General features: G+C 46.6%; 1 protein-coding gene across 1 annotated transcript in view; it reads left to right on the plus strand.

Moving 5' to 3' along the window:
* The window catches only part of LOC117357612 (translocation protein SEC63 homolog), a 186,755-nt gene that overhangs the window by 104,826 nt on the left and 56,443 nt on the right, over positions 1-25,486 (plus strand). The window contains exons 13-16 of the mRNA XM_033938447.1: positions 10,444-10,591; positions 16,492-16,574; positions 23,210-23,269; positions 23,907-24,077. Coding sequence (XP_033794338.1) covers positions 10,444-10,591; positions 16,492-16,574; positions 23,210-23,269; positions 23,907-24,077 — 462 coding nt within the window. The remainder of the gene's footprint in view (positions 1-10,443; positions 10,592-16,491; positions 16,575-23,209; positions 23,270-23,906; positions 24,078-25,486) is intronic.

The raw sequence follows: 25,486 nt of genomic DNA on the forward strand, positions 1-25,486 counted from the left end.
TCTGCTTCACACTCATCTCAAACCCCCCTCCTCCTGAGGGAAGTTCAATCCCTCCTCCTTCTCAATGCCATCGAAGAAGTACCTCCAGATCAAAGGGGTCAGGGATTCTACTCCCGCTACTTCCTGGTCCTCAAAAAGACGGGAGACCTCCGTCCCATTCTCGATCTAAGGGATCTCAACAAGTGTCTGGTCAAGGAGAAGTTCAGAATGCTCTCCCTTGCCACGCTTTACCCTCTTCTTTCTCAACACGACTGGCTATGTTCCCTGGACCTCAAAGAGGCCTACACTCACATCTCCATCAATCAGAGTTCTCGCCGCTACCTGCGGTTCCAGGTACTGCACCACCACTATCAGTACAAGGTGCTACCGTTCGGCCTCGCTTCCTCCCCCAGGGTCTTCACCAAGTGCCTTATAGTGGTAGCGGCCTTCCTCAGGTCTCACAACCTCCAGGTGTTCCCCTACTTGGACGATTGGTTGGTGAAAGCACCTTCATCTCAACTCGTGCTACAAGCTACTCATCACACCATCTCTCTCCTCCACCTCCTGGGGTTCGAGATCAACTACCCCAAGTCGCATCTGCTTCCCACCCAGCGACTTCAATTCATTGGAGCAGTTCTGGACACCACGCTGATGAGGGCCTTTCTCCCCTCCGATCGCCAGCGGACCCTGCTCCATCTCTGCCGTCAGGTGCTCATGCATCCCTCCATTCCTGCCCGACAGATGATGGTCCTCCTGGGTCACATGGCCTCGACGGTGCATGTCCTTCCTCTGGCACGTCTCCACCTTCGTACGCCTCAGTGGACTCTCGCCACCCAATGGTCACAGACTTCGGATCTTCTTTCTCATCCCGTCTCTGTGACATCGTCTCTTCAGCAATCTCTCCAATGGTGGTTGAACTCCTCCAATCTTTCCAGGGGTCTACTCTTTCATCTGCCCCCCCACTCTATGATCATCACCACAGATGCGTCCCCCTACGCGTGGGGAGCTCACCTGGGAGATCTACGCACCCAGGGACTTTGGACCCCACAGGAGCGTCGTCATCACATCAATTTCCTGGAACTCAGAGCCATGTTCTACGCCCTCAAGGCTTTCCAACATCTTCTCTGCCCTCAAGTCCTCCTCCTGTGCACAGACAATCAAGTCGCCATGTACTACATAAACAAGCAAGGCGGCACCGGATCTCGCCCCCTTTGTTTGGAGGCTCTGCGCATCTGGACCTGGGCCACGGACCGCAATCTCTTTCTCAGGGCGGTCTATATCCAGGGCGAACAGAACTCTCTGGCCGACAATCTCAGCCGCATCCTTCAACCTCACGAGTGGACGTTGGACCCTCCGACTCTGCTATCCATCTTTGCTCGATGGGGCACTCCGCAGGTGGACCTCTTTGCAGCACCTCACAATCATCAGCTGCCCCAATTCTGTTCCAGACTCTTCTCTCCTCACCGTCTGGCTCCGGATGCATTCCTGCTCGATTGGAGGGATCGGTTCCTGTATGCCTTCCCTCCACTTCCTCTGATGTTGCGGACCTTGTCCAAACTCCGCAAGGATCACGCCACCATGATTCTTATCGCCCCTCGGTGGCCTCGCCAACACTGGTTCTCACTCCTGCTCCAACTCAGCTCCAAGGAACCCATTCTACTTCCTGTGTTTCCTACTCTACTTACGCAGCAGCATCAGTCTCTACTACATCCCAATCTGTCTTCGCTCCACCTGACAGCTTGGTTTCTCTCGGGCTGACCTCTCCAGAGAATCTATCTCAACCGGTCCGCCTCATTTTGGACGCCTCCAGGAAACCGGCCACTCTCCAATGTTACCATCAGAAGTGGACCAGATTCTCCTCGTGGTGTCTCCGGCATCGTCAGGAACCCACCTCCTTAGCGGTGGAAACTGTCTTGGAATATTTGCTCTCACTGTCCAATGCTGGCCTCAAAACTACCTCCATCAGAGTCCACCTCAGTGCCATCACTGCGTTTCATGAGCCTATTCTCGGAAAACCCCTCACGGCTCATCCTCTGGTTTCCAGATTTATGAGAGGGCTCTTCAATCTCAAACCGCCTCTCAAACCTCCTCCTGTCGTCTGGGACCTGAATGTGGTTCTCTCAGCCCTCATGAAACCTCCGTTTGAGCCTCTTGCCACAACTTCGCTCAGGCTTCTTACCTGGAAGGTGCTTTTCCTAATTGCCATCACCTCTGCCAGGAGGGTTAGCGAACTGCATGCACTGGTTGCCGACCCCCCTTTCACTGTTTTTCACCATGACAAGGTTGTTCTGCGTACCCACCCTAAATTCCTTCCCAAGGTGGTCTCGGCTTTTCACCTTAACCAGTCCATTGTGCTGCCCGTCTTCTTCCCTAAGCCTCACTCGCATCCTGGGGAACAGGCGTTGCACACGCTGGATTGTAAGCGTGCCCTTGCTTACTATCTTGATCGTACCAGAGCTCACCGGACATCCCCTCCGCTCTTTTTGTCTTTCGATCCCAACCGTTTGGGTCGTCCTGTCTCCAAACGGACACTTTCCAATTGGCTTGCTGCCTGTATTGCTTTCTGCTACGCTCGGGCCGGTCTCTCACTGGATGGAACTGTCACGGCCCACAGGGTCCGAGCTATGGCTGCTTCTGTAGCTTTCCTCCGCTCCACGCCCATCGAGGAAATCTGCAAGGCGGCCACTTGGTCCTCAGTTCACACATTCACTACTCACTACTGTCTGGACGCATTCTCCAGACGGGATGGACACTTCGGCCAATCTGTGTTACAAAATTTATTTTCCTAATGGCCAACCATCCCACCTCCCTCTTTGTTAGCTTGGAGGTCACCCATGTGTTAAGAATATGCTGCCTGCTTGTCCTGGGATAAAGCACAGTTACTTACCGTAACAGGTGTTATCCAGGGACAGCAGGCAGATATTCTTACGTCCCACCCACCTCCCCGGGTTGGCTTCTTAGCTGGCTTATACTAACTGGGGACCACGCACTCCTCCGTCGGGCGGGAAGGCACTCGCGCACGCGCGGTGCGGCCAACTAGAAACTTCTAGTTAAAAAGGTCCGTACCGAGGGCTCCGTCGGTGACGTCACCCATGTGTTAAGAATATCTGCCTGCTGTCCCTGGATAACACCTGTTACGGTAAGTAACTGTGCTTTCTACATATATGCACACATTATGCCAAATCAATCGTCCTATGCGTATACACATATAAAACTAGGTTTACTGTTGCAGTTAAATACACTATTTACACACCTCCTGAGGAGATTGGTTATTTCAACTAAATAGAATCTATTTATATGCATCCCTGAAAGTTCTAATTTCCTCTGTCGACTTCATAATTTCAGTGGAAGTACTCTGAGAAAAGGACACTCTTTATCTCTTTCCTGAATTTTCCAGTGTCTTTTTACAGCTTTAATTCCTTTGGAAGGTTATTCCACCATGTTGGGGCCATTACCGAGAACATTCTTGCCCTGGTGCTTTTGTATTTGATGTCTTTTGAAGGAGCAGATTTGTAGTAAGGACTCTTGGCTCAAACGCAGTGTGTGTAGGGGTTTATGGTTTTGTAGTCTGGTTGCTAGGTTGGTATTGATTGATTTTTGTTTTTCTGTACTTTTCTCCCAGGAGAGCTCTGAACGGTTTTACATGAATTTATGTAGGTACTTAAGCATTTTCCCCTGTCTGTCCCGGCGGGCTCACAATCTATCTAATCTGCCTGGGGCAATGGGGAGATTAATTGACTTGCCCAGGGTCACAAGGAGCAGCGTGGGTTTGAACTCACAACACCAGGGTGCTGAGGCTGTAGCTTTAACCACTGCGCCACACACTCCCGTATTGCTGTTCTGAGAGGTGAACAGTTTTGTACGTCAGCAATAAGATTTTGAATTTCACCCTGCTCTCAATTGGGAGCCAGTGTAACTCTTTTAGTAGCAGGATGGCCCTTGTCTGTCTCGATTTACCTAGCAAACCCTAGATGTGGCATTTTGTTCTGTTTGGATCTGTCTGACCATATATTTCGGTAAACCCAACAGGTTTGCATTGCAATAGTTGGATTGAGTACCAGGGATATTACTACGTTGGACATTGCTTGATGGGAGAGGTAGGGTTTCAGTCCTCTAACCCAGTAGAGTTGCCATAAGCGTTTTTGACTATGCATTGGATCTATGTTGTCATGTCTAGGCTTGGGTCCAGCTATACACCTAGGTTTCTTACCCCATTCTTGGATGGTTCTATGGTATTGCCTTTTAGTGTTATTTGGAAGCCGGGGCTGTTTCCTCCCCATTTGTTTATGAGAAGTAGTTGTCTTGTCTTTGTTGGCTACTAGACGGTTTGTTTGAAACCATCCAAAGATTTTCTCTAGGCCTGTCTTGATCATGTTTTTAGTTATGTTCTGTTTCCTCAGTGGTATGATCAATTGGATGACGTCTGCGTAAATGTAGCATTCGCACCCCAGTTTTCTGATGTATTTTCCCAGCGGTTGGTGGAAGATGTTGAAGAGCATGGGTAATGTGGCAGATCCCTTTGGTACCTATATGACAGTTTCTTTCCAATTCTGGTATCCTCTTGCCATTCTACTCTTGTTAGTCTTTTAGATATAAGTGATTCTATCCATTCCATGGCTTTTCCTTGAGGCCTAGTTCTCTGCAACGTGATTTTAGCACTGTGTGTTGGACTAGGTCAAAAGCCGCTGAGAGTTCTAGGGACCCCAGCAGCACGTCTTCACCGTTTGTCTGGTTATAGCATTACGCCTTTGTGCATTACACTTAGTTTGTACATAGCTAAAGCACAATATGCTTGCTTGCTTGGCTTGATAGCACTATGTTATAATGTGGATGATGTGATTCTTCTGTGTCATGCCATAAAGGCCCAGACATTTCCAGCTCTTCATTCATAGTTCAGCTACTGGCTGAAATGTGGATGCAAGGCACAAGAAACATCCTTTTTGAAGAGAAAAAGATGAGGTAGATTGAGAGGTCACAGTGTAAGGCTACAAGGGAGCAGAAGTGTTTCTTCAGGGAACAGGATGGTAGATATCAAGTTTCAAGTTTATTAATTTTTAATATACCGACCATAAACTGGTATCTAGCCGGTTTACAATAAAATGATAAAATAAGAATAGGAGAAATGCTTATAAATAGTAATACTTATAAAAAAGAGGGGATGTGTACATGAAGGACATTTAACAGTAACAAACATGATGGTGAGGTTAGAACAGAGGGAAGGGGAGTAAGAGTACATTATTAGTGGAGAGAAAAAAAAAGGGTAGAAGGGAAAAGGGAAGAAAAAAGGGGGAAAACATTAAGGATGGGATCGCTTGTTAAAAGCGGTTAGCTAATTTGATGATGATGCATCTTGAAATAGGAAAGTTTTTAGTTTTGTCTTGAATTTATTGATTAGTTTTTCATGACGAAGTTGGAATGGTAGAGTGTTCCATAAAGTTGGAGCGACTACAGAGAAATTAGATTTCCTGGTATAGAAGAATTCCTTGATTGAGGGGATGGATAGTAGATTCTGATCAGTGTTTCTGAGAGTCCGAGAAGAGCAAAAAGGGATAAGAAGTTTGTCAAGGAAAGGTGGTTGACGGGAAGATTTGATTTTGAAGACCAACATAAGCGTTTTGTAGGTTATACGGTGAGTGATGGGGAGCCAATGGGCTTCTTTCATGAGAGGAGTGACATGATCATATTTCCCTAACTTAAAAATAAGTTTTATTGCTGTGTTTTGAATGAGTTGTAGGCGTCGTAGTTCCCATAGTAGTACCAAAAACACTAATGGAATTCAGGAAAGCATGGAAGAAGCCATTAAAAACTGCCTCCTCAATATACTTCTCCAGTCTAGTCTCTAGAATAAGCTCTGTTATTGTCTACTGTAACCTGTTCGTTGTCATGATTAGTCTGTTTTCAAACGATTGTCAATGTCTACTTGTAAACCATTCTGAGCTTCTGGGAGAATGGGATAGAAATCGAAATAAATAAATAAAGCATGGAGGATCCTTAATTACAAGAAACCAGAGATTGGCCCAGAAATGAACCTGGACAGGATGGTTGGGTCTTGGAGTTCTCTTTGTTTGACATGAAAGAGGAGTGGTTATGTAAAATGTAAGTTGTAATTAATTTGCAATGTATTTATAGACTTTTCCATTCACATTAAGTGCTATAACTGGTAGACATTAAACCATAATACTCTGAAGGGTCTGAGTAGCAAGAAAAAGGGAAGGGAAAAGGCTTACATTGGAAGTCTTTGGATGTTGTAAAATTAACATGTCTGTCAATTGAGAATAGCAAATATTGGATGGGGCTAAATAAAGGCTCTGTACCTGGTGTGTGAAATGTCAGTGGTGGAGAAATATTTTTAAAACTTGGGCACTGGCTATAAGACATGGATGTTATTAGGGCTGCAGATTTAGGAATTAAATAGGCTTTGGTGCATTTACTGCGCCATCATTTCTACCACAGATTTGAAAAAAGGGACCCTAAATATTTAACAAACATGAAAAAATGTAATTGCTGTTAACGCGATTATCTGGTCTCCTACTCATGTGCCAGGCCCACAGTTTCTCTGGGTTTGAATGTGGCTGAGGTGTTGCTGTCAGCGTGTGCCTGCTGCCATTGGCTCTGCCTGATCCAGAAACAGAAAGTGAATATAATTTCCTGTTTCTAGGTCAAACAGAGCTAGCGTTAGCATGCAGATTCTGCAGCCACTTTCAGACCCAAAGGAGGAAAAGATGCTGCATCGGGGTGGGGGTAGCAAGGAGGAGGAAGAGAGGTGCTGCATCGTGGGGGAGCAAGGAGGAGGAAGAGAGGTGCTGCATCAGGGTGGAGGTGGGAGAGCAAGAAGGAAGAAGAGAGGTGCTGCATCATAGAAACATAGAAAAAGACGGTAGATAAGGGCCACTGCCCATCTAGTCTGCCTACCCCAATGACCCTCCTCCCGGAGGAGAAAGAGAGGTGCTGCATTGGGGGAAGCAAGGAGGAGGAAGAGAGGTGCTGCATTGGGGTGAGGGGGCAAAAACAGGAAAAGTGTGTATTCAGGACAAAGAGATAACGAGGAGCTGCATGCGGAGAGATAAAAGCATTGGAATTGGGGCAAGGAGAGAGGGTGCTATATTGAAGAGAGGGTGAGGAGGGAGAAAGAAGTGTTGAACTCGGGGGAAGACGACGACAAAGAGAGGGAAAGAAGCATGAGACTTGGGGCATGGAGGGAGAGAAGTGGTGTATGGGAGAATGGAGAGGGAAAAAAGCACTGGAATTGGTAGGGCTAGAAGCAAGAGAGGTGCTGTATTGGAGGGTAAGGAGAGAGAGATAAGTGCTTAACTCTGGGGGGAGACAAGGGGGGGAGAGATGCTAGGGAAGGGGTGGGAAGGGAAGAGAAATCTAGTGAGGAGATTGAGGAAGAAAAGGGGGAGGAAGAGAGATACTGGATGTGAGTGGAAAGAAAAGAAAACGGGAGACACACTGGCCTGGAGACCAAAAGAGGAGAGACCAGGATGGAGCTGAGAGGGTGAGTACAGAGAAAAGAAATAGGGGACTAGGTCGTAGGTAAAAGATGAAAACTACAAATAAACAAGTGGTTTATGCTTGATTTGAGGAATTATTTGTGTTTGTATTTAAAAAAAACAAAACAAAACTCCACAACCTTACATATTAACAAAAAGAAAATATGACAATTTTTAATCTTCCTAATTATTATTATGACTTTCCTCCTCTCCACATTTTCATTTTTGGTTTTGTCTGTTTGGGGAAGTCCCATTGCCTCTCTCTCTCTCTCTCTCTCTCTCTCTCTCATTGCCTCTCTCTCAGGATAGGGAGCAGTGCTGAGCTACAGCAGTTCTTGCCCTTTTCACTTGGATACTCCAGTACCAACAGCTGTAGTAGCATCACCTGGGCTGCCGACTGGCACCCAGTTGGGAATTTTCATAGGACTTTAGTAAATGATCCTATATCTAGATACAGAGGAAGCCAAGATCAGCTCTCCTGCTCCCTTTTGTGTCTTAAGGGAGAAGAGGTTGAAAGAGATTGGGGGGGGGGGGGGGGTAGCGCTGGCATCTTATCCTTGCTAAATAAAGCCTTGATTTCTTTTCTATAGTTTACCGTATTTTCGCGGATATAACGTGCGCGTTATACGCGTTTTTACCTACCGCGCATACCCCTCGCGCGTTATACGCGTGAGCGCGGTATACAAAAGTTTTTCTACATAGTTCCCACCCCGCCCGACGCCCGATTCACCCCCCCCCCAGCAGGACCGCTCGCACCCCCACCCCGAACGACCGCTCGCATGCGCTCCCACCCGCGATCGGAGCAAGAGGGAGCCCAAGCCCTCTTGCCCGGCCGACTCCCCGACAATATCGGGCCAGGAGGGAGCCCAAACCCTCCTGGCCACGGCGACCCCCTACCCCCACCCCGCCCGACGCCCGATTCACCCCCCCCCCAGCAGGACCGCTCGCACCCCCACCCCGAACGACCGCTCGCACGCGCTCCCACCCGCACCCGCGATCGGAGCAAGAGGGAGCCCAAGCCCTCTTGCCCGGCCGACTCCCCGACAATATCGGGCCAGGAGGGAGCCCAAACCCTCCTGGCCACGGCGACCCCCTACCCCCACCCCGCACTACATTACGGGCAGGAGGGATCCCAGGCCCTCCTGCCCTCGACGCAAACCCCCCTCCCTCCCTCCAACGACCGCCCCCCCCAAGAACCTCCGACCGCCCCCCCCAGCCGACCCGCGACCCCCCTGGCCTACCCCCACGACACCCCCACCCCCCTTCCCCGTACCTTTGCTAGTTGGCCGGACAGACGGGAGCCAAACCCGCCTGTCCGGCAGGCAGCCAACGACGGAATGAGGCCGGATTGGCCCATCCGTCCCAAAGCTACGCCTACTGGTGGGGCCTAAGGCGCGTGGGCCAATCAGAATAGGCCCTGGAGCCTTAGGTCCCACCTGGGGGCGTGGCCTGAGGCACATGGGCCCAACCCGACCATGTGCCTCAGGCCACGCCCCCAGGTGGGACCTAAGGCTCCAGGGCCTATTCTGATTGGCCCACGCGCCTTAGGCCCCACCAGTAGGCGGAGCTTTGGGACGGATGGGCCAATCCGGCCTCATTCCGTCGTTGGCTGCCTGCCGGACAGGCGGGTTTGGCTCCCGTCTGTCCGGCCAACTAGCAAAGGTACGGGGAAGGGGGGTGGGGGTGTCGTGGGGGTCGGCCAGGGGGGTCGCGGGTCGGCTGGGGGGGCGGTCGGAGGTTCTTGGGGGGGGCGGTCGTTGGAGGGAGGGAGGGGGGTTTGCGTCGAGGGCAGGAGGGCCTGGGATCCCTCCTGCCCGTAATGTAGTGCGGGGTGGGGGTAGGGGGTCGCCGTGGCCAGGAGGGTTTGGGCTCCCTCCTGGCCCGATATTGTCGGGGAGTCGGCCGGGCAAGAGGGCTTGGGCTCCCTCTTGCTCCGATCGCGGGTGCGGGTGGGAGCGCGTGCGAGCGGTCGTTCGGGGTGGGGGTGCGAGCGGTCCTGCTGGGGGGGGGGTGAATCGGGCGTCGGGCGGGGTGGGGGGGGGGGGTCGCCGTGGCCAGGAGGGTTTGGGCTCCCTCCTGGCCCGATATTGTCGGGGAGTCGGCCGGGCAAGAGGGCTTGGGCTCCCTCTTGCTCCGATCGCGGGTGCGGGTGGGAGCGCGTGCGAGCGGTCGTTCGGGGTGGGGGTGCGAGCGGTCCTGCTGGGGGGGGGTGAATCGGGCGTCGGGCGGGGTGGGGGTAGGGGGTCGCCGTGGCCAGGAGGGTTTGGGCTCCCTTCTGGCCCGATATTGTCGGGGAGTCTGCGGTCCTTCGGGGTGGGGGTGCGAGTGGTCCTGCCGGGGGGGGGGGGGCAGGGCAGGGCGGGTAAACGGAGAGTCGGGACAGCGCACGGAGAGTCGGGGTGGCCAGAGGAGAGTCGGGGCGGGCGAAAGGAGAGTCGGGGTGGCCAGAGGAGAGTCGGGGCGGGCGAAAGGACAGTCGGGCAGAATGCGCGTTATACCCGTGAGCGCGGTATACAAAAGTTTTTATACATAATATTGTGGTTTCTGCGCGCTATACCCGTGTGCGCGTTTTACACGGGTGCGCGTTATATCCGCGAAAATACGGTACTCCCAGATTCTTCTGCTCTTTACTACTGTTTGTAACCATTCGCTGTCTATGCTGGTAGCCGGGTGTTTAGTTTTCATTGTCTTTGCACAGGAGAATCCTCTGTTTATCCCACACTTTTTTGAATTCTGTTACAATTTACTTTGTGCAGAAAAGACATTTTGGACTGAATTCTAGGTAAGTTTTTAGATTTTCTGGTATAGTTTTCCAAATTGAACTCTTGTGTGTATAAATTGTTATCCTCCACCACCAAACTCAACAACTGAAACAGTTTAAGATAACAATGAGAGAAGGCATTATGTTAAAAGAAATGGTAATGCAGGTAGTATCTAACATTTTTACATATTTTTCTGTTTTGGGGTCTAGTACAAGATTAAAAGCATTCAGGACCTGGTGAGTTTGAAGGAGTCTGATCGCCACAGTTTGCTTCACTTTCTGGAAGAGGAGAAGTATGAGGAAGTCATGGCTGTCCTGGGCAGTTTTCCTCATATCACCATGGAAATCAAACCACAGGGTAAATAGTAGATCCACTACCCAATCTACATGTTAACTCCATTGACTTCCTGACTGCCATTTCCTTGTGGTAGTGAATGTAGCTTGATTAGTTCATAATAATTTATTTATTGTATACTGCCCTGCCAATAGTTCTAGGCGCTTCACCAACAGTGTTATTAGAAAACATTTCAGTTAATAGTCACATGCACATTTCTATGGGCAAAATTATACATTCAGACATACAATAATTAATATTTCAATTAAATACAACATAGTTAAAAAGGAAAGGTTACAGGCACAACCTAATAAAAATCTTTTAAAAAGTTATAATAAAAATCATCATTCTTGTTTATGAAATAAATGTGTTTTTAATGATTTTCTAAATACAGGGTAAGAGTAAGCCTGAGCAATCAGTGGACTTATCCAAGAATTCACTTTCCCAGTCTGATATTCTAGAGTCCTATCAAAGAATGTTTTATAGCGACATGCCCTTGGGGTAAGGAAGATAAACATCCCTGAATTTCTGGTATGCTTTGTTGAAGTAAACAATTTCAAATATGATACTAAATAAGAGGGGAGTAGTCCAAAAAGAACCTTATAGCAAACACATCCAAATTTAAAAAGCACTCTGGGCCCCAAACGGTAACCAGTGTAATCTAGTATAATAAGGGCTTATGTGATCGTATTTTTTAAGACCAAAAATTAAACGAACTGCTGTATTCTGAACCAGTCGAAGTCTTAATAAAATCTTTTTCAGTAATCCTAAATAAACAATATTACAATAATCTAAAGTGGACAATACTGTAAACTGAATCAGTCGTCGAAATGATTCCATATCAAAATCTTCTTAATAGTCCTTCATTTCCACAATAGTGCATAACTTTTTGATTAAAAGGTCTTCAGAACCATGGACAGTTCTGTTTGGTTTGTTACCAGCTGAAGCTTGTGCAGTTCTCTAGGAGTTCATAGTTTGGAATTTTAGGTGTTTTTTAAGGTAGCAGAGTGTTCTCCCAGGCTCAAAAAATATTTATTTTATTTGGTTATTTAGCCTATCTTCCCAAATAGCCCAGATTGGGTTGCAGAAATAGATTTCACAATAAATCTAAAAACAAGAAATAATCTAAAACAAATTATCTAAACATAAAATATAAATCTAACAACTTATATCGTCCATCCAGACCGGCACAGAACGGATGGGTTTATGCCAATGTGGAGACTGAGACCCATTGACTTTTGGCATTAGTACAAGTGGGCTGTGCAGTCCCATCCACAATCAGTCTGTTCTTAGTCTCCAGCAGGTAGAGGTGGTAAGCCTATGCAGTCTTTCCCTTTGATAGTTAAGGCCTGTTGGATCTGGTTAGTGAACTTTTTATTCCTTTTTGCTGTCCAGACGGAGCTTGGGGGACCCTTTTGGGGGTCCATTCATCCTTGGAGGAGCCACACTTGACAGGTCAAGTTCCCCCCCCCCATCTCCTCAATTTTATTTCTTTAGAGGAGCCTCAGCTTTGTGCCTGGCCACCCTTTAGGCACAGACTACAGCTTTGAGAGCCTGTGGGATCTGCTCTCTTATCTTTTACAGCTGTGTGCTGTAGGAACATATATAAAAAAATAAGTCCTGAGGCAGCCGATTTAAAGGAAGCTTTGGTTTTCATTGCTTTTCTTCTTTTCTAACTGGCGATTTTTGTGCGTGGGTCTCCTGCATGTATGATATGAAAAGCAGAATAAGTGTGTTTTATGTGCACGCTGAGCGATGGATGTGGCTAGTGTTGAACGAAGTGTTCCAGCCTCTTTGAGGGGGAATCCGTGTCGGCTTCAGGTGCCAAGAGTGCAGAGTTCTCCTTCACGCATGCACTGTTCGTTGGAAGTGAGTGGCGGAGAAGTCCGTTCTTCTCTTAAAGCCCACTCATGTTTCCTCAGCCGTTGACAGGGAAATAAGATTGCCCTTTCCGCTGAGAATTCTAGAGATTCCCTTCCCGCTGTTGTGGCGGCTGCCTGCGGTTCTGTTTTAGTGTCTGGGTCTAGTCAGATCTCGCTGCTTATCTCGGGAGAAAATTTTTTGGCAGGCTTTTCTTTGGTTTTGGCAGGAAGCGCCGCCATTTTGCCTGTGGCCTCAGGTGACCTTCCTCCTGTTTTAGAGCGACAGATACAGGTCCTAGTTGTTCCTTCTGCACCTGCAGTGAGTTCGGTTATGCTGCTGGGGTTTTTTTGCCCTGATTTTGTTTTGGCCACGCACAAGGCTTATTTCCTTTGGAGAGCACGTTCTTTGGACCCGGCTTATTTGACGCAGCCGGTGGGTGCGTCACTTTTTTCCAGGCTCGTCATTGGGGCCTGAGGTCCCTGTGTGGGAGCCCTTGCATCCAGCTGTGCAATATCTTGATTGCATTAGTTTTCACATGGATATTATGCCTTTCCTGTCTCCTGACACTGTCTCTCTTTTGGATGTTGCTGATACCCTTGCCAGGACTCGAAGAGTCCAGATTTAGGTGAGGACACCACCTTCCGCAGACCCAGTTGACCTGACGGGGAAATCTCCGTTTCGCCTCACGTCGGAGGTTTAAATCCTACTGCATCACAGGCAACAAGTCAGGACCCTCCATGCAGAACACGCTCCAACTCTACACATGAATCACTTCTGGCGCCTGTGTGGAGTTGGAGCGTGTTCTGCACGGAGCCTTGGAGATCCATTAGATAAACAAACAGATCATCAGCGAAAGCCGCCACCTTGAAACAAAAAGCATCTATGGTCACTCCCTTCACCTCAGGAGTCTGATGGATTGCACGCAGCAGCGGGGACAAGAGGCACCCCTGTCTCGTACTGTGGGAAATCTCAAATGGTAAAGACCTACAACCATTTTACCATAGGAAGCACTGTCGGGGATGCATATAATGTCCGCAGCACCGAGACAAAATGCCCCACAAACCCATACGTGTTCAAGGTCGCATATAAAAATCACAACGCACCCTGTCGAATGCTTTTTCCGCATCTAAGCTGATAAGGAACAAAGGCATGCTATTGCGTGTACAGAATACCAAAGAGGCAAGAATTCGTCGGAGATTCTTCTCAACCGAGCAACCCTTGACAAACCCAACCTGGGCCTCATGAAGGAGCTCAGGGAGAACACAAGCCAAACGATTAGCCAAAACCTTGGCCAAGATATTCACCTCGCAATTGAGTAATGAAATTTGATGGTATGATTCCAGTGTAGTGTGGTAACGCCCTGGCTTGGGAAGAACAATGATTTGGGCCACATTGAGATAGGCCGGCATGACCTCCGCATCCACCATCACATTAAACATGGCTGTAAGCGGCGAGACGATGTCCACCCTCATCAGCTTATAAAATTCCGCCCGAAAGCCATCAGGACCAGGTGCCTTCAAAGTAGGGCTTTGACGAATAACTAGGTCCACCTCCACTTCTGACAATGGGGTATTCAGCAAGGTCAAATGAGCATGAGTCAAGCAGGGTAAGTCCAAGGTGTTCAACTACATCTCCCCCGGGAGACCCTGCATCGAAAGCGCAGCGTACAACGCAGCATAATAGTTCTAAAATGCCCGACAAATGGCCTCATCATCCGTGATAGGCCTAGAATCTTGAGATGTGATGGATACAATTTTCTGCCTACTCTCCTGGTGAGAAATCAAATGAGCTAAAAGATGACCATGTTTGTTACCATATGCATAAAGTTGATATTGATAGTAAGCCAAACTTTTAGTCGCTCACTGGTGGAGCCGCTCATTCAAAGTGACTTGCACATCCAGCAAGGCCTGGCGGTTAGTAACAGTGGGGCGGCGGCCACACTCGCGACGAAGAGCTACCAAATGCCGGGATAAACGAAAAATTTCCTGATCCCAACTTTTCCGAGCCTGTGTAACATAGCTAATAATATGACTTTGGAGAACCGCCTTAGCGGCTTCCCAGAATAGGACCGGGTCATCCTTATGTTGTTCATCATGAGAGTAATAGTCCTTCCAGCAAGCCGACAAAGAATCATAAAACTTAGGATCATGTCCGAGCCAAAGAGGATACGTCCACTGACAGTTGAGCAATGGTTGACCAGGAGGAACCCACTCTAACCACACCCAAGCATGATCAGAGATAGCATAGGGACCGCTCTCCGCCTGCACGACCTGAGAAAAGATGGCCCGCAAGATTAACAGATAGTCAGTACGGGACTATGTAGAATGGGCACGAGACATATGAAAAGTCCTTCTCAGACAGGTGCAAAATCTGCCAGACATCTTCAAGCTCCAAGAACTGACAAAACGATGGGAGCCCCTTACTGTCCTGAGCATGACAGTTAGGAACCGCGGTGGAACGATCCAAGGAAGAATCCCAAACTGTATTAAAGTCCCGTCCCCCCCCCCCCCAATATCGGAAGACGAAGATGGGGGTGAAAGAATCGCCTGTAAACGCTGATAAAATTTACGGTTATAAGAGTTTGGAGCATAAATACTGCTCTTCAGCAGTGTCACTCACAAACATATTGAAATGGGATCGGCCCCAGCATCGAACCCTGAGGGGACTCCACTACTCACCTTTCCTTCCTCCGAGCGACTTCCATTAACCACCACCCTCTGGCATCTGTCCGACAGCCAGTTTCTAACCCAATTCACCACTTTGGGTCCTAACTTCAGCCCTTCAAGTTTGTTCAAGAGCCTCCTACAAAGAACCGTATCAAAGGCTTTGCTGAAATCTAAGTAAATTAGATCTAGCATATGTCCTCAATCCAGATCTCTGGTCACCCAATCAAAAAATTCACTCCATCACCCAATCAAAAAATTCAATCAGGTTCATTTGGCATGATTTACCTTTTGTAAAGCCATGTTGCCTCGGATCCTGTAACCCATTAGATTCAAGGAGTACACTATCCTTTCTTTCAACAACACTTCCATTATTTTTCCAACAACCGAAGTGAGGCTTACCGGCCTGTAGTTTCCCGCCTCATCCCTGTGACCACTTTTGTGAATAGGGACCATCGGCTCTTCTCTAGTCCCCAGGGACCACTTCCGTCTCCATAGATTTGTTGAACAAGTCTTTAATAGGACCCGCCAGAACCACAGTCTCTGTCTCTACCACCTTTTCCGGGAGACTGTTCCACGCATCTACCACCCTTTCTGTAAAAAATCATTTCCTTAGGTTACTCCTGAGCCTATCACCTCTTAACTTCATCCTATGCCCTCTCATTCCAGAACTTTCTTTCAAATGAAAGACTCAACTCATGCGCATTTACATCACGTAGGTATTTAAATGTGTCTTATCATATCTCCCCTCTCCCGCCTTTCCTCCAAAGTATACAGATTGCTGCAATTAGTCCCAACTCGTATGTTAGATTTCATACTGTGCTTAGGAATTGTTCTACTGCTGTAAGGAGTCTGTGCCTATATCGTTACAATTGTCTTATCAATCGTCTTGTTCCTGTAATGAATCCCAACTCATGTTTGATTCCTCATACTTTGTATAGAAATTGTAGGAAGACTGTGCTCATATCATTAAAATTGCCATGTCTTCATTTAAAGCCCTTACTCCAGCTATCTTATCGCTAACCTATATTATGTATGCAAATTTGTAACCTTTGTGCTCTTTTGGGAGGATAGGCTAGAAAATTGAATAAATAAATGGCAGCACAACCACAGCTATTTGGTGGTTGGGAGGGAAGAGTTAAAAAGCAAGAAAGTGGCTAATGAACAGTGCCCCACTTTTCTTACAATGTGCAAAACTATAAGAAGCAACTTATAACCAAGCCTAAACACTGGCACGTTTCTGATCTGAAGACTCCACTTCACCCTCTAGAGCTGTTTTAACAAACTGATCTTGTAAGATATGGTTATTTCCCACATTTTCTCCGTTACATTTCATATTTGCTGTCTTTATTATGAATGTGAGGGAGCTTTCATTGATTTCATCTTCTCTCCTTTTAGTGCTAGATGATGAAGACAGCAATAACATAACAGTGGGATCCCTTGTCACAGTCCTTGTCACACTCACAAGACAGACAATGGCAGTAAGTATCTCAGATAGTCTCTGGGTGGGGCGTCGGTGTCGGTGAGAAGGAAAGAGAAATTGCACTAATTTTATTTTGAAAAAATGTGCATAAAATGTCATTTTTCCATGTTTTAGCACCTCTCAAAGCCTTTAATTGGCTTGAATATAAACATCTAAATTTATAAACCTCTAGGATTAGATGTCCCAGTTATAATAAGCTACACAAAAAAGACAAAAAAACCCTCTACAAACAATTATCAAAAGATGAACATCCAAAGAAGTTGTAATAAATCCCAATAACAGTAGAAACATAGAGTATGATGGCAGAAAAGGGCCGTCGGCCCAACAAGTCTGCCCACTCAAAGAACCCTCCCCCTAAGCATTTCCCCGGAGCGAACCCACATGTTTATCCCATCGTCCCTTGAAGTCGAGCACGTTACTGGCCTCAACTACCTGACGTGGAAGGCCATTCCAATGATCAACCACCCTTTTGGTGAAGAAGTACTTCCTGATGTCGCCATGAAGTCTCCCACCCTTGAGTTTGAGCGGATGCCCTCTTGTTGCTGTAGGGAAAAAGATATCTTCTTCCACCTCATTACGACCTGTAAGATATTTGAATGTTTATCATGTCTCCCCTCTCTCTGTGTTCTTCGAGAGAATATAACTGCAGCCTGCTTAGACGTTCTTTATATGGGAGATCCTTGAGTCCTGAGACCATCTTACTGGCCATTCACTGAACCGATTCTATTCTCTTCACATCTTTTTGATAATGTGGCCTCCAAAACTGAACACAGTACTCCAGATGGACCTGTTCAACTGCATTATAACTTCAGGCTTTCGGCTGACAAAACTTCTTCGGATGCAACTCAGCATTTGTCTAGCCTTGGCTGAAGCTCTCTCCACTTGATTGGCAGTTTTCATTTCTTCACTAATGATTACACCCAGGTCCTGTTCTGCGACAGTTCTTGTTAAGTTTTCACCATTCAGGGTGTATGTTCTGCTGGGGTTACTGTTACCAAGGTGCATAACCTTACACTTTTTGGCATTAAAACTCAGTTGCCAAGTATTAAGACCATTTCTAAAAAAATGAACAATGCCATTTATTTACAAAGAATAATTATATATCCTGGATGTAAATATTCAAAAAGAGGGAAAAGGACCCCAGACACCCTTCAAATCATATCAAGCAGCCAAAACTGATCAATTAAATGGATTATCCTTGTAATCATCAGTCATAAAAAAAACTTCTTCCCATATTGTAAAATAGCTAGACATAATTATTTCTCAGAATCAAAAAATGAAACTTAGCTTTTGGTTGGAGAGTCATGATTCCAAAGGGGCCCGTTTCACCTGAAGCTTCTTCAGGGAATCAATAAAAACAATTACAAACAGACTGGTATCACAATCAGCTCTTCTCCCAAAACCAACCAAATGATGTATCTATTGTAGCGACATAGTTCAGACTTTCTACTATATCCTGTCAACAATTCAACCATTCGGGGCTCCTCTTCTACCTACCTTTCTTCCAATTTCCCCACCCATCATTACTACCATATATAAAACAACATTGAATGATTTATTCACAAACAAAACACAGACAGACCTTCACTAAATGCAGAACAATTGATGACAAATTGGAAATAGAAATGTGAATACCAAAACTGAACTGGAAATTCCAAAACATCAAACTCGGCAAGTACTTCATTTTGTTCTCAACACAATCAATGTCATCCCCATGAGAGGGGGCTGGACTTCCCACTTTGAGCTTAAGCCTCTTCAAAATGAACATCTCCCTTGTGTAGCAGGTGGGGATCCCAAAGCATCACTAGCTCATGACCACCTCCACTCCTCTTCAGGTTCAGGTCGAGCAACCAGAGCTTTCCTACTCATAGCAGTATTTCAGAGCTGCTGCATGACAGCAGTGGTAGCTTGAGGATACGGCCACTAGCTGCACAGCTTGGAGACTTCGGTTGCCAGATTGGAGGAAAAGGTCTTCAGATGGCAGGGCTTGGGGATACCCACCAGCCCAAGTATTTATATTTTGCATTCAGGTGGGGAGAGAAGTTGGTGCTTGTTCACTTATTTTGGGCTCCATCCCCCCCTACCAAATACACTACTGAATACAATACAAATATATTTGTGATGTACATATCCCAAAGCTAACATATTCTATTTAATAAATTTTAAATAAAACACTTTTTTCTACCTCGTTTGGACAGCATATTTTGTTTTTCCATCATCTTGGTCCCAGATTCTCTTCCTGCTTTTATCTTCTCTTTCCAGTGTCTGCTGTCCATTTTTTTCTCCTCTTCTCTCTTCTTCCATTCCCTCACTTTGCCCGACTCCAACATATTGATTTTTTTTTCCCCCCTTTCAGCTTTCCTCCCTTTTTTTCTGCTTCTGTCCACTCAAATCTTGCCCTCTTTCTCACCCCCTCTTGTTAAATTTACAGCTCTGTTTTCCATCTCCTCTCAGTCCCTAGCTCTCCCATTTCCCATCTCATTCCTTTTCCATTCTCCTATTTCCTTATATCGACTCTCCATTACTACATTTCTACCACTGTACTCACTGTTCTCTTACTCATCTTCTTTGTCATCCCCCTCTTCCATATGGCTCACCACCTGCAGAATCCCTCCCCCTCTCTCCATTCTTGTCAAACCATATCTTCGTCCTTTTCTCTCCATCCCCATGCATTTTCTTATCCGCATATCTTCCCTCCTGCCCCATGGGTCCATCTCTCCTCATTGTCCATGGTCCCAACATTTCTTCCTCTATTTTCTGTTGTTCTTCTTCCCTCCATCCTTGATGCTGAACAATGGGGTGGAAGGAAAAGAGACACTGCATCTCTCTCTCCCTTCCACCCCCAGATCTAACATTTCTCCCTCACAACCTTCCTTCCATCCCCAGATCCAACTTTTCTCTCTTTCTCTTCCAATCTTCCTTCTTTCCTTCCCTCCCTGCCAGGTCTACCATCTCTCCCTTCCTCTGCACCAACAGCAGGTCCACTATCTTTCCCTTTCTCTTCTCATCTGTCCTCCCTTCAAGTATCTCCCCCTTCCCTCACAACACCCAATGTCCAACTTCCTTTCTCTTCTCTCCCTCCAGACCATTGCCTACCATCTCTCACTCTCCTGTTTCCAGCCCCATAAATTCTTCCCCTACACCCATTCTAGCACTTTTCTGACCCCACTCATTCTACATAGAAAACTTCAGCAAGGCCAGGGGGCTTCTTCGGCCCGGTATGTCCTCTCTCTTCTATCCGTCCCGTTCCAACATTGCCCTCAACTTTGTCTTCTTGCCGACAACATACAAACATTTTGGTTGCAGGGAACCGTCAGCCATGGTAGCGACTGTGAAGCTTTGCCTGTGGCCTCCTTCCATGCTTTCCTTCGGCTGCGTTCCATCCTCAACGACGCAACTTCCTGTTTCTCACCTGGGTGGCTGAAGGAAAGCCAGCAAAGCTTCACAGTCGCTACCGCAGTCGACAGTCCCCTGCAACAAAAAATGTTTGGAGTTTTTTGGCACAAAAAAAAGACAAAGGTGAGGGCAATGTCGGAACAGGGCAGATAACAAGGGGGAAAACATGCCGGCCCATGGGGTCAGTTGAAGGGAGGGAGGGAGATTGACAGGGGAAGAGATGCCAGCCCTGGTCACGCAAGGTCCCAAAAATATTGGGGGTGCTTGGGCTCCCAAAGAGCTGACACCTATGCTTCAGGGGAGTCCCCATGGGGCTGTTTTTGATTCGGTTTTGCTGATGGGGACTATCTTGGATTTTAAATGATCCTTTTTTAAGCCTCTATCTGCCTCTAAACCACTTGATTCTATTTAAAATCGATGGAGATGGACCCCCTCCGGCCTTCCTACCAGTTATCATGCCAGGGTTGTGCTGGATGGCCAACCGAAGAATGTCCATGTCCCACTATGTTACTATGATTGTTTATGGGGAATATGATGGTCTACAAAATCCTAAATGGTATAAAATGGGTAAAAATGAATCATCATTTTGAAAGAGAAGAAAAAGGTGCAGAGACTAGGAGACACTTAAGGGAAGATTCTCAAAACTTTAATGTGGTCGCAAAACCGGTTCCAGCTGGTTTAGCGTGCATGTATTTTAGCAGCGGATTATCACAAGGGCTTCTCGTGGTCTTTTCCAAGCTTCCTAGCAGGTTCCGACTCTGCCAGCGAGGTCATTAATATTTAAATGAGCACTTTGGGCAATTCCCTATTATTGCTGAGTGGTTCCCTAATCTCACTGTCTTACATTTGTGAGCAAAATTTTCCAGCAGGTCTGAACTGTTCTAGCCTTATTTTCTGGTCAGTGCCTGAGCGCTGATTGACTCGGGCATTGACAGCAAAGTAAGACTTTGGAGACCGTATCTGGCGAAGGACGTAAAAAGACTTGAAGCGGTCCAGAGGAGGGCGATGAAAATGATAGGAGGCTTGCACCAGAAGACGTATGAGGAGAGACTGGAAGCCCTGAATATTTATACCCTAGAGGAAAGGAGAGACAAGGGAGATATGATTCAGACATTCAAATACTTGAAGGGTATTAACGTAGAACAAAATCTTTTCCAGAGAAAGGAAAATGGTAAAACCAGAGGACATAATTTGAGGTTGAGGGGTGGTTGATTCAAAGGCAATGTTAGGAAATTCTACTTTACGGAGAGGGTAGTGGATGCCTGGAATGCGCTCCCGAGAGAGGTGGTAGAGAGGAAAACAGTGACTGAGTTCAAAGAAGCGGATGAACACAGAGGATCTAGAATCAGAAAATAATATTAAATATTGAACTAAGGCCAGTACTGGGCAGACTTGCACGGTCTGTGTCTGTATATGGCCGTTTGGTGGAGGATGAGCTGGGGAGGGCTTCGGTGGCTGGGAGGGTGTAGATGGGCTGGAGTAGGTTTTAACAGAGATTTCGGCAGTTGGAACCCAAGCATAGTACCGGGTAGAGCTTTGGATTCTTGCCCAGAAATAGTTAAGAAGAAAAATTTTAAAAATTTAAATTGAATCAGGTTGGGCAGACTGGATGGACCATTCGAGTTTTTATCTGCCGTCATCTACTATGTTAAGTCTGTTCCCATACGCCTTATGACGAAGAGCACACACCATTTTAGTATCCAGCTCAGACCTCAAGCACTCCCCCCCCCACCCCTTCTCCCGCCAGCAGCAGGAGGGATGCTCACTCCCTCCCTTTGCTAAGCACACACACACATTCAGGCAACACCACACTCATTTCTTATGTTTTAGTCCTCTGGCTCCCACTGCATTTCATTATCTCCCAGCAAGCTTATAGTATCGTATTCCCCCTCACTCATGCACACGTCACACTCTGGCTGAATATCACTTTCCCCAAAGCAAAACAACAAGAAATCCAACAGGACTTTAGTGAAAGGCGAACACCAAAAATAAGGAAAAGACTGCAGAATGGAATGTACAAGATACAGGAGTCTTTATTTAAAAACCATACAAAATTGTAATCGGCAAGTAAACAACTTCCCCCCCCCACGGCAGTGAGGAATACCCACTCCATCCCACCGCAAAGCAACTCTCCCGATACTGCCCTCCCCTCCCCCCTCGGGCAGCAAGAGGAATGCCCACTCCCTCTTGCCGCCGCTGCCATACCTCTGATGCCCCCCTTGTTTACAAAGGTTGGTCGGAGGGATGAGTCCTATCTCCAGCCAGCAGGCCGCCTCTTCAAAATGGCGGGCCTTACTGGTGCATCCTGGGAGGGGCCTTAATCAACCATGGCCAATCAGAACCTTAGGCCCCTCCCTGGCGCATCCTAGGATGCACTGGAGTGGGGAAGGACCACTATTTTGAAGAGGTGGGCCTGCTGGCTGGAGGTAGGAGGAAGCCTTTGTAAACAAGGTGGGCTGGCAAGGGTATTGTGGCGGGAGGGAGTGAGCATCCCTCCCGCTGCCGGGGGGGGAGGGTGTTGGGGAGGGTTTGCTTGACAGCAGTGGTGAGAGGGTGTGGGTATCCCTCCTGCCAATCTTTGATTTGGGGTCTTTTTAAAATTTATCTATTTTTTATTTGTGCGTTTATTCTGCGTATGTGCTGATCGCTATCACCAGCGATCGACACATGCAAATTTAGCGACCTTCCACAACTCTGTGAACCTCATTGCATTTGCGGTTTTTAAAGAATGACTCGCCTTTTTTAAATTGTTACCGTAGCAGCCATGACAGTGGCCCGACAGATTTTACCACAAACATTTGAGAATCTTCCTCTCAATCGTTACATGGTAATAATTTTAAAATGAATAGGAGGAAATATAAGTAAGCTTCAGAACTCAATACCAGAAAATATGGCGACAGCTGGGTTTAAAAAAGGGTTGGAGAAGTTTCTATAATCAGCTATTGAGATAGATATGAAGAAAGCCACTAGTTATCTCTGGGAGGTCGGCAGCATGAAATCTTGTTACTCTTTGGGATTCTGTCATCTACTTGTGACCATCGGTTTTCCTCAGTATGCTTATTCTTATAAGATTTTTTAAAGCTATAGCTCAAGGCCTATCAAACTGGTCCCAGTTATTCACACTATATCATCAGAAGCCTTGTGGAAAGACTCGGATGAATTTAAAAATTATTGGAAGCATATCAAATGTTATACAACTGACAACATCCTCCTCTGTTTTGTTTTTTTTACTGTCAGAACATGTTTGAAAAAGAACAGTCCACCTGTGCTGCAGAAGAGCAGCCTGCAGAGGAAGGGGTAAGTTAAGAGTTACATTTTTCTGTCGCTTCTGTTTTCTAATAGTCGAAATGTTTCTTCTAGTTTGCCTCTGCTGAGCACGTGTCCATTGTTTTTGAAAACCTTTTCCAGCGCAGCATTATGCAGAAAGGGAGGCACAAGTTATAACCAAGGGTGGCATCCTGGGGGAGGTAGGCTGAAGCAGTTGTAGCCATCTCCTATCCAGGAGACCTGAAGAGTGGTAATCTGCTCCGGAGCATTGTGGAGACTCAGTATTTGTCACTGCTTCCCCCCCCCCCAGGCAGATAGGGGAAGAAACAATCTGTTCAGCATTTTCAGGACCCAAATTGCCAAACTGCTGCAAGTTTATTAGGTTTTTATATACCACCTATCAAGGTTATCTGAGCGGTTTTTTACACTCAAGTACTCAAGCATTTTTCCTATCTGTCCCGGTGGGCTCACAATCTATCTAACGTACCTGGGACTATGGAGGACTGAATGACTTGCCCAGAGTCGCAAGGAGCAGCGGGGGATTTGAACCCACATCCCCAGGGTGCTGAGGCTGTAGCTCTAACCACTGCGCCACACACAGTTTGCTTTATGTGATGACCTTTGTATGTATGACACTTCAGTTCTTTCTCCTCTGGGTTTGTTACAGCAGGGAGATGTCAACAAGATAAAAAACAAAGGCTGGCAGCAGAAGGGCAAAGGAGCCAAGAAAGCTTCTAAGTCCAAGAAAAAGAAACCTGTGAAGAAGAAAGCGGCTGCCCTGCCCTTACCACAGCCGAAGCAGCCGAAGCAGAAGCAGGCCAATGGGGTGCTGGGGAATGTAGGTATCCCTCTTCAGCAATCCAGTGCACTGTGCCTGGGGATGTGACAGCTTCTTTGTACATGGCAGGTGTATTCACCTGGGAGCTGGCTGGCTTTGGAGACTGACGTAGTTAAGCTCTGGTAAAAGCAGTTCATGTAGGTCTATTTTAGAAAAGGTTTGCATAAATCCTGAGCAGAAAAGTCTCTATAAACATTAAGAGACCTGGGGAAAACCACTACTTATGGTACAAAAACAATTCATGTGCTAATTATTCCAATAAATTCCTTTGCAGAGATCCTCAAATTCCAAAGCTAGTAAGGAAATGTGGTGAGTGTCTTCTCAGATGTCTCGACCATTATGTCCGAGTACAACTTTTGACACTCTTCCATAAGAGGCTTATAAATAGACTGAGCAGCCTAAGGGGTAGGGTCAGCCCTCAGGTATTAGTGCTGGATTAGAGTTCAATGCTTTCATGAATGCTATTGCAGTTTATGGTCATATTCAATCTGTTGGCCAGTTAAACAAGCAGATACAGTTAGAGATGAAAGGTTGTCTTAACTTTATCCACCAAGTTAACCGTTGTGTACCGGTCTCAATATCAGCTAGTACCCGACTTCTCTGGGTTGTCACACTAACCCGGAGGCCGGACTTGCCCAGCATTGAATATCTGGGGTTAATTCAACCCACAGCTGGGAGTGGCCTATAAGTTGCTTACTGCCATGTGCTAAATAAATATCGGGTTCTTGATTTCTATATCCTCTGCTGTAAAAGGGTTTCCTTAACTTCCTTTTGAGTCTCCCTCCTGTAGGTTTCATTTGATGGATGACTGTCCTTGAGTTTTTCATTCTCTTAAGAACCAAGGATGTACAAGCCAAACATTTTCGTTTTTAGTTTCCCATGTCTGACTATTTTTGTGTTAAGTTTCTTTAAACTTTTTATTTTTTAGTTTTTTAGGCAATGTCATTTGCATACATTAGGGTTTGTACTTTGTGCTATGATGGCATGAGGTGGAATGTAAAAAAAATTGTTTTGTTTTGTTTTTTTCAAACGAATGCACATTCCTAATGAAAACTGTGACCTGAATTCCATTGGATATATAAATGTGTTTCTTTAGCACCTCTCCAGGTAATAGCTCACCCTGACCAGCAGGAGGAGACTGAGACCAAACTTTGGTTGTAGTATTAATTTCCGTAGCTCCCTCTATCATACCAGTCTTTGCTCAGTCTCTCAGCAGGTGAAGGTGAGCTGTGCCAGTCTCCCCTTAATTAGGCCCTGGTTTTAATGTTCACCTTTTTCTATATGCTTCATTTTTTTTGTTAGCTCTTCCACATACTTCACAGTGGGCATTTGGAATCTCTCTTCTGCAAATTGTTAATATGCCTGATAGGTGCCTTGTGAACTCATCTTCAGAACATCACTTGATCGCA

The sequence above is a fragment of the Geotrypetes seraphini genome, chromosome 3 (assembly GCF_902459505.1).
Source record: "Geotrypetes seraphini chromosome 3, aGeoSer1.1, whole genome shotgun sequence".
Taxonomy (NCBI): domain Eukaryota; kingdom Metazoa; phylum Chordata; class Amphibia; order Gymnophiona; family Dermophiidae; genus Geotrypetes; species Geotrypetes seraphini.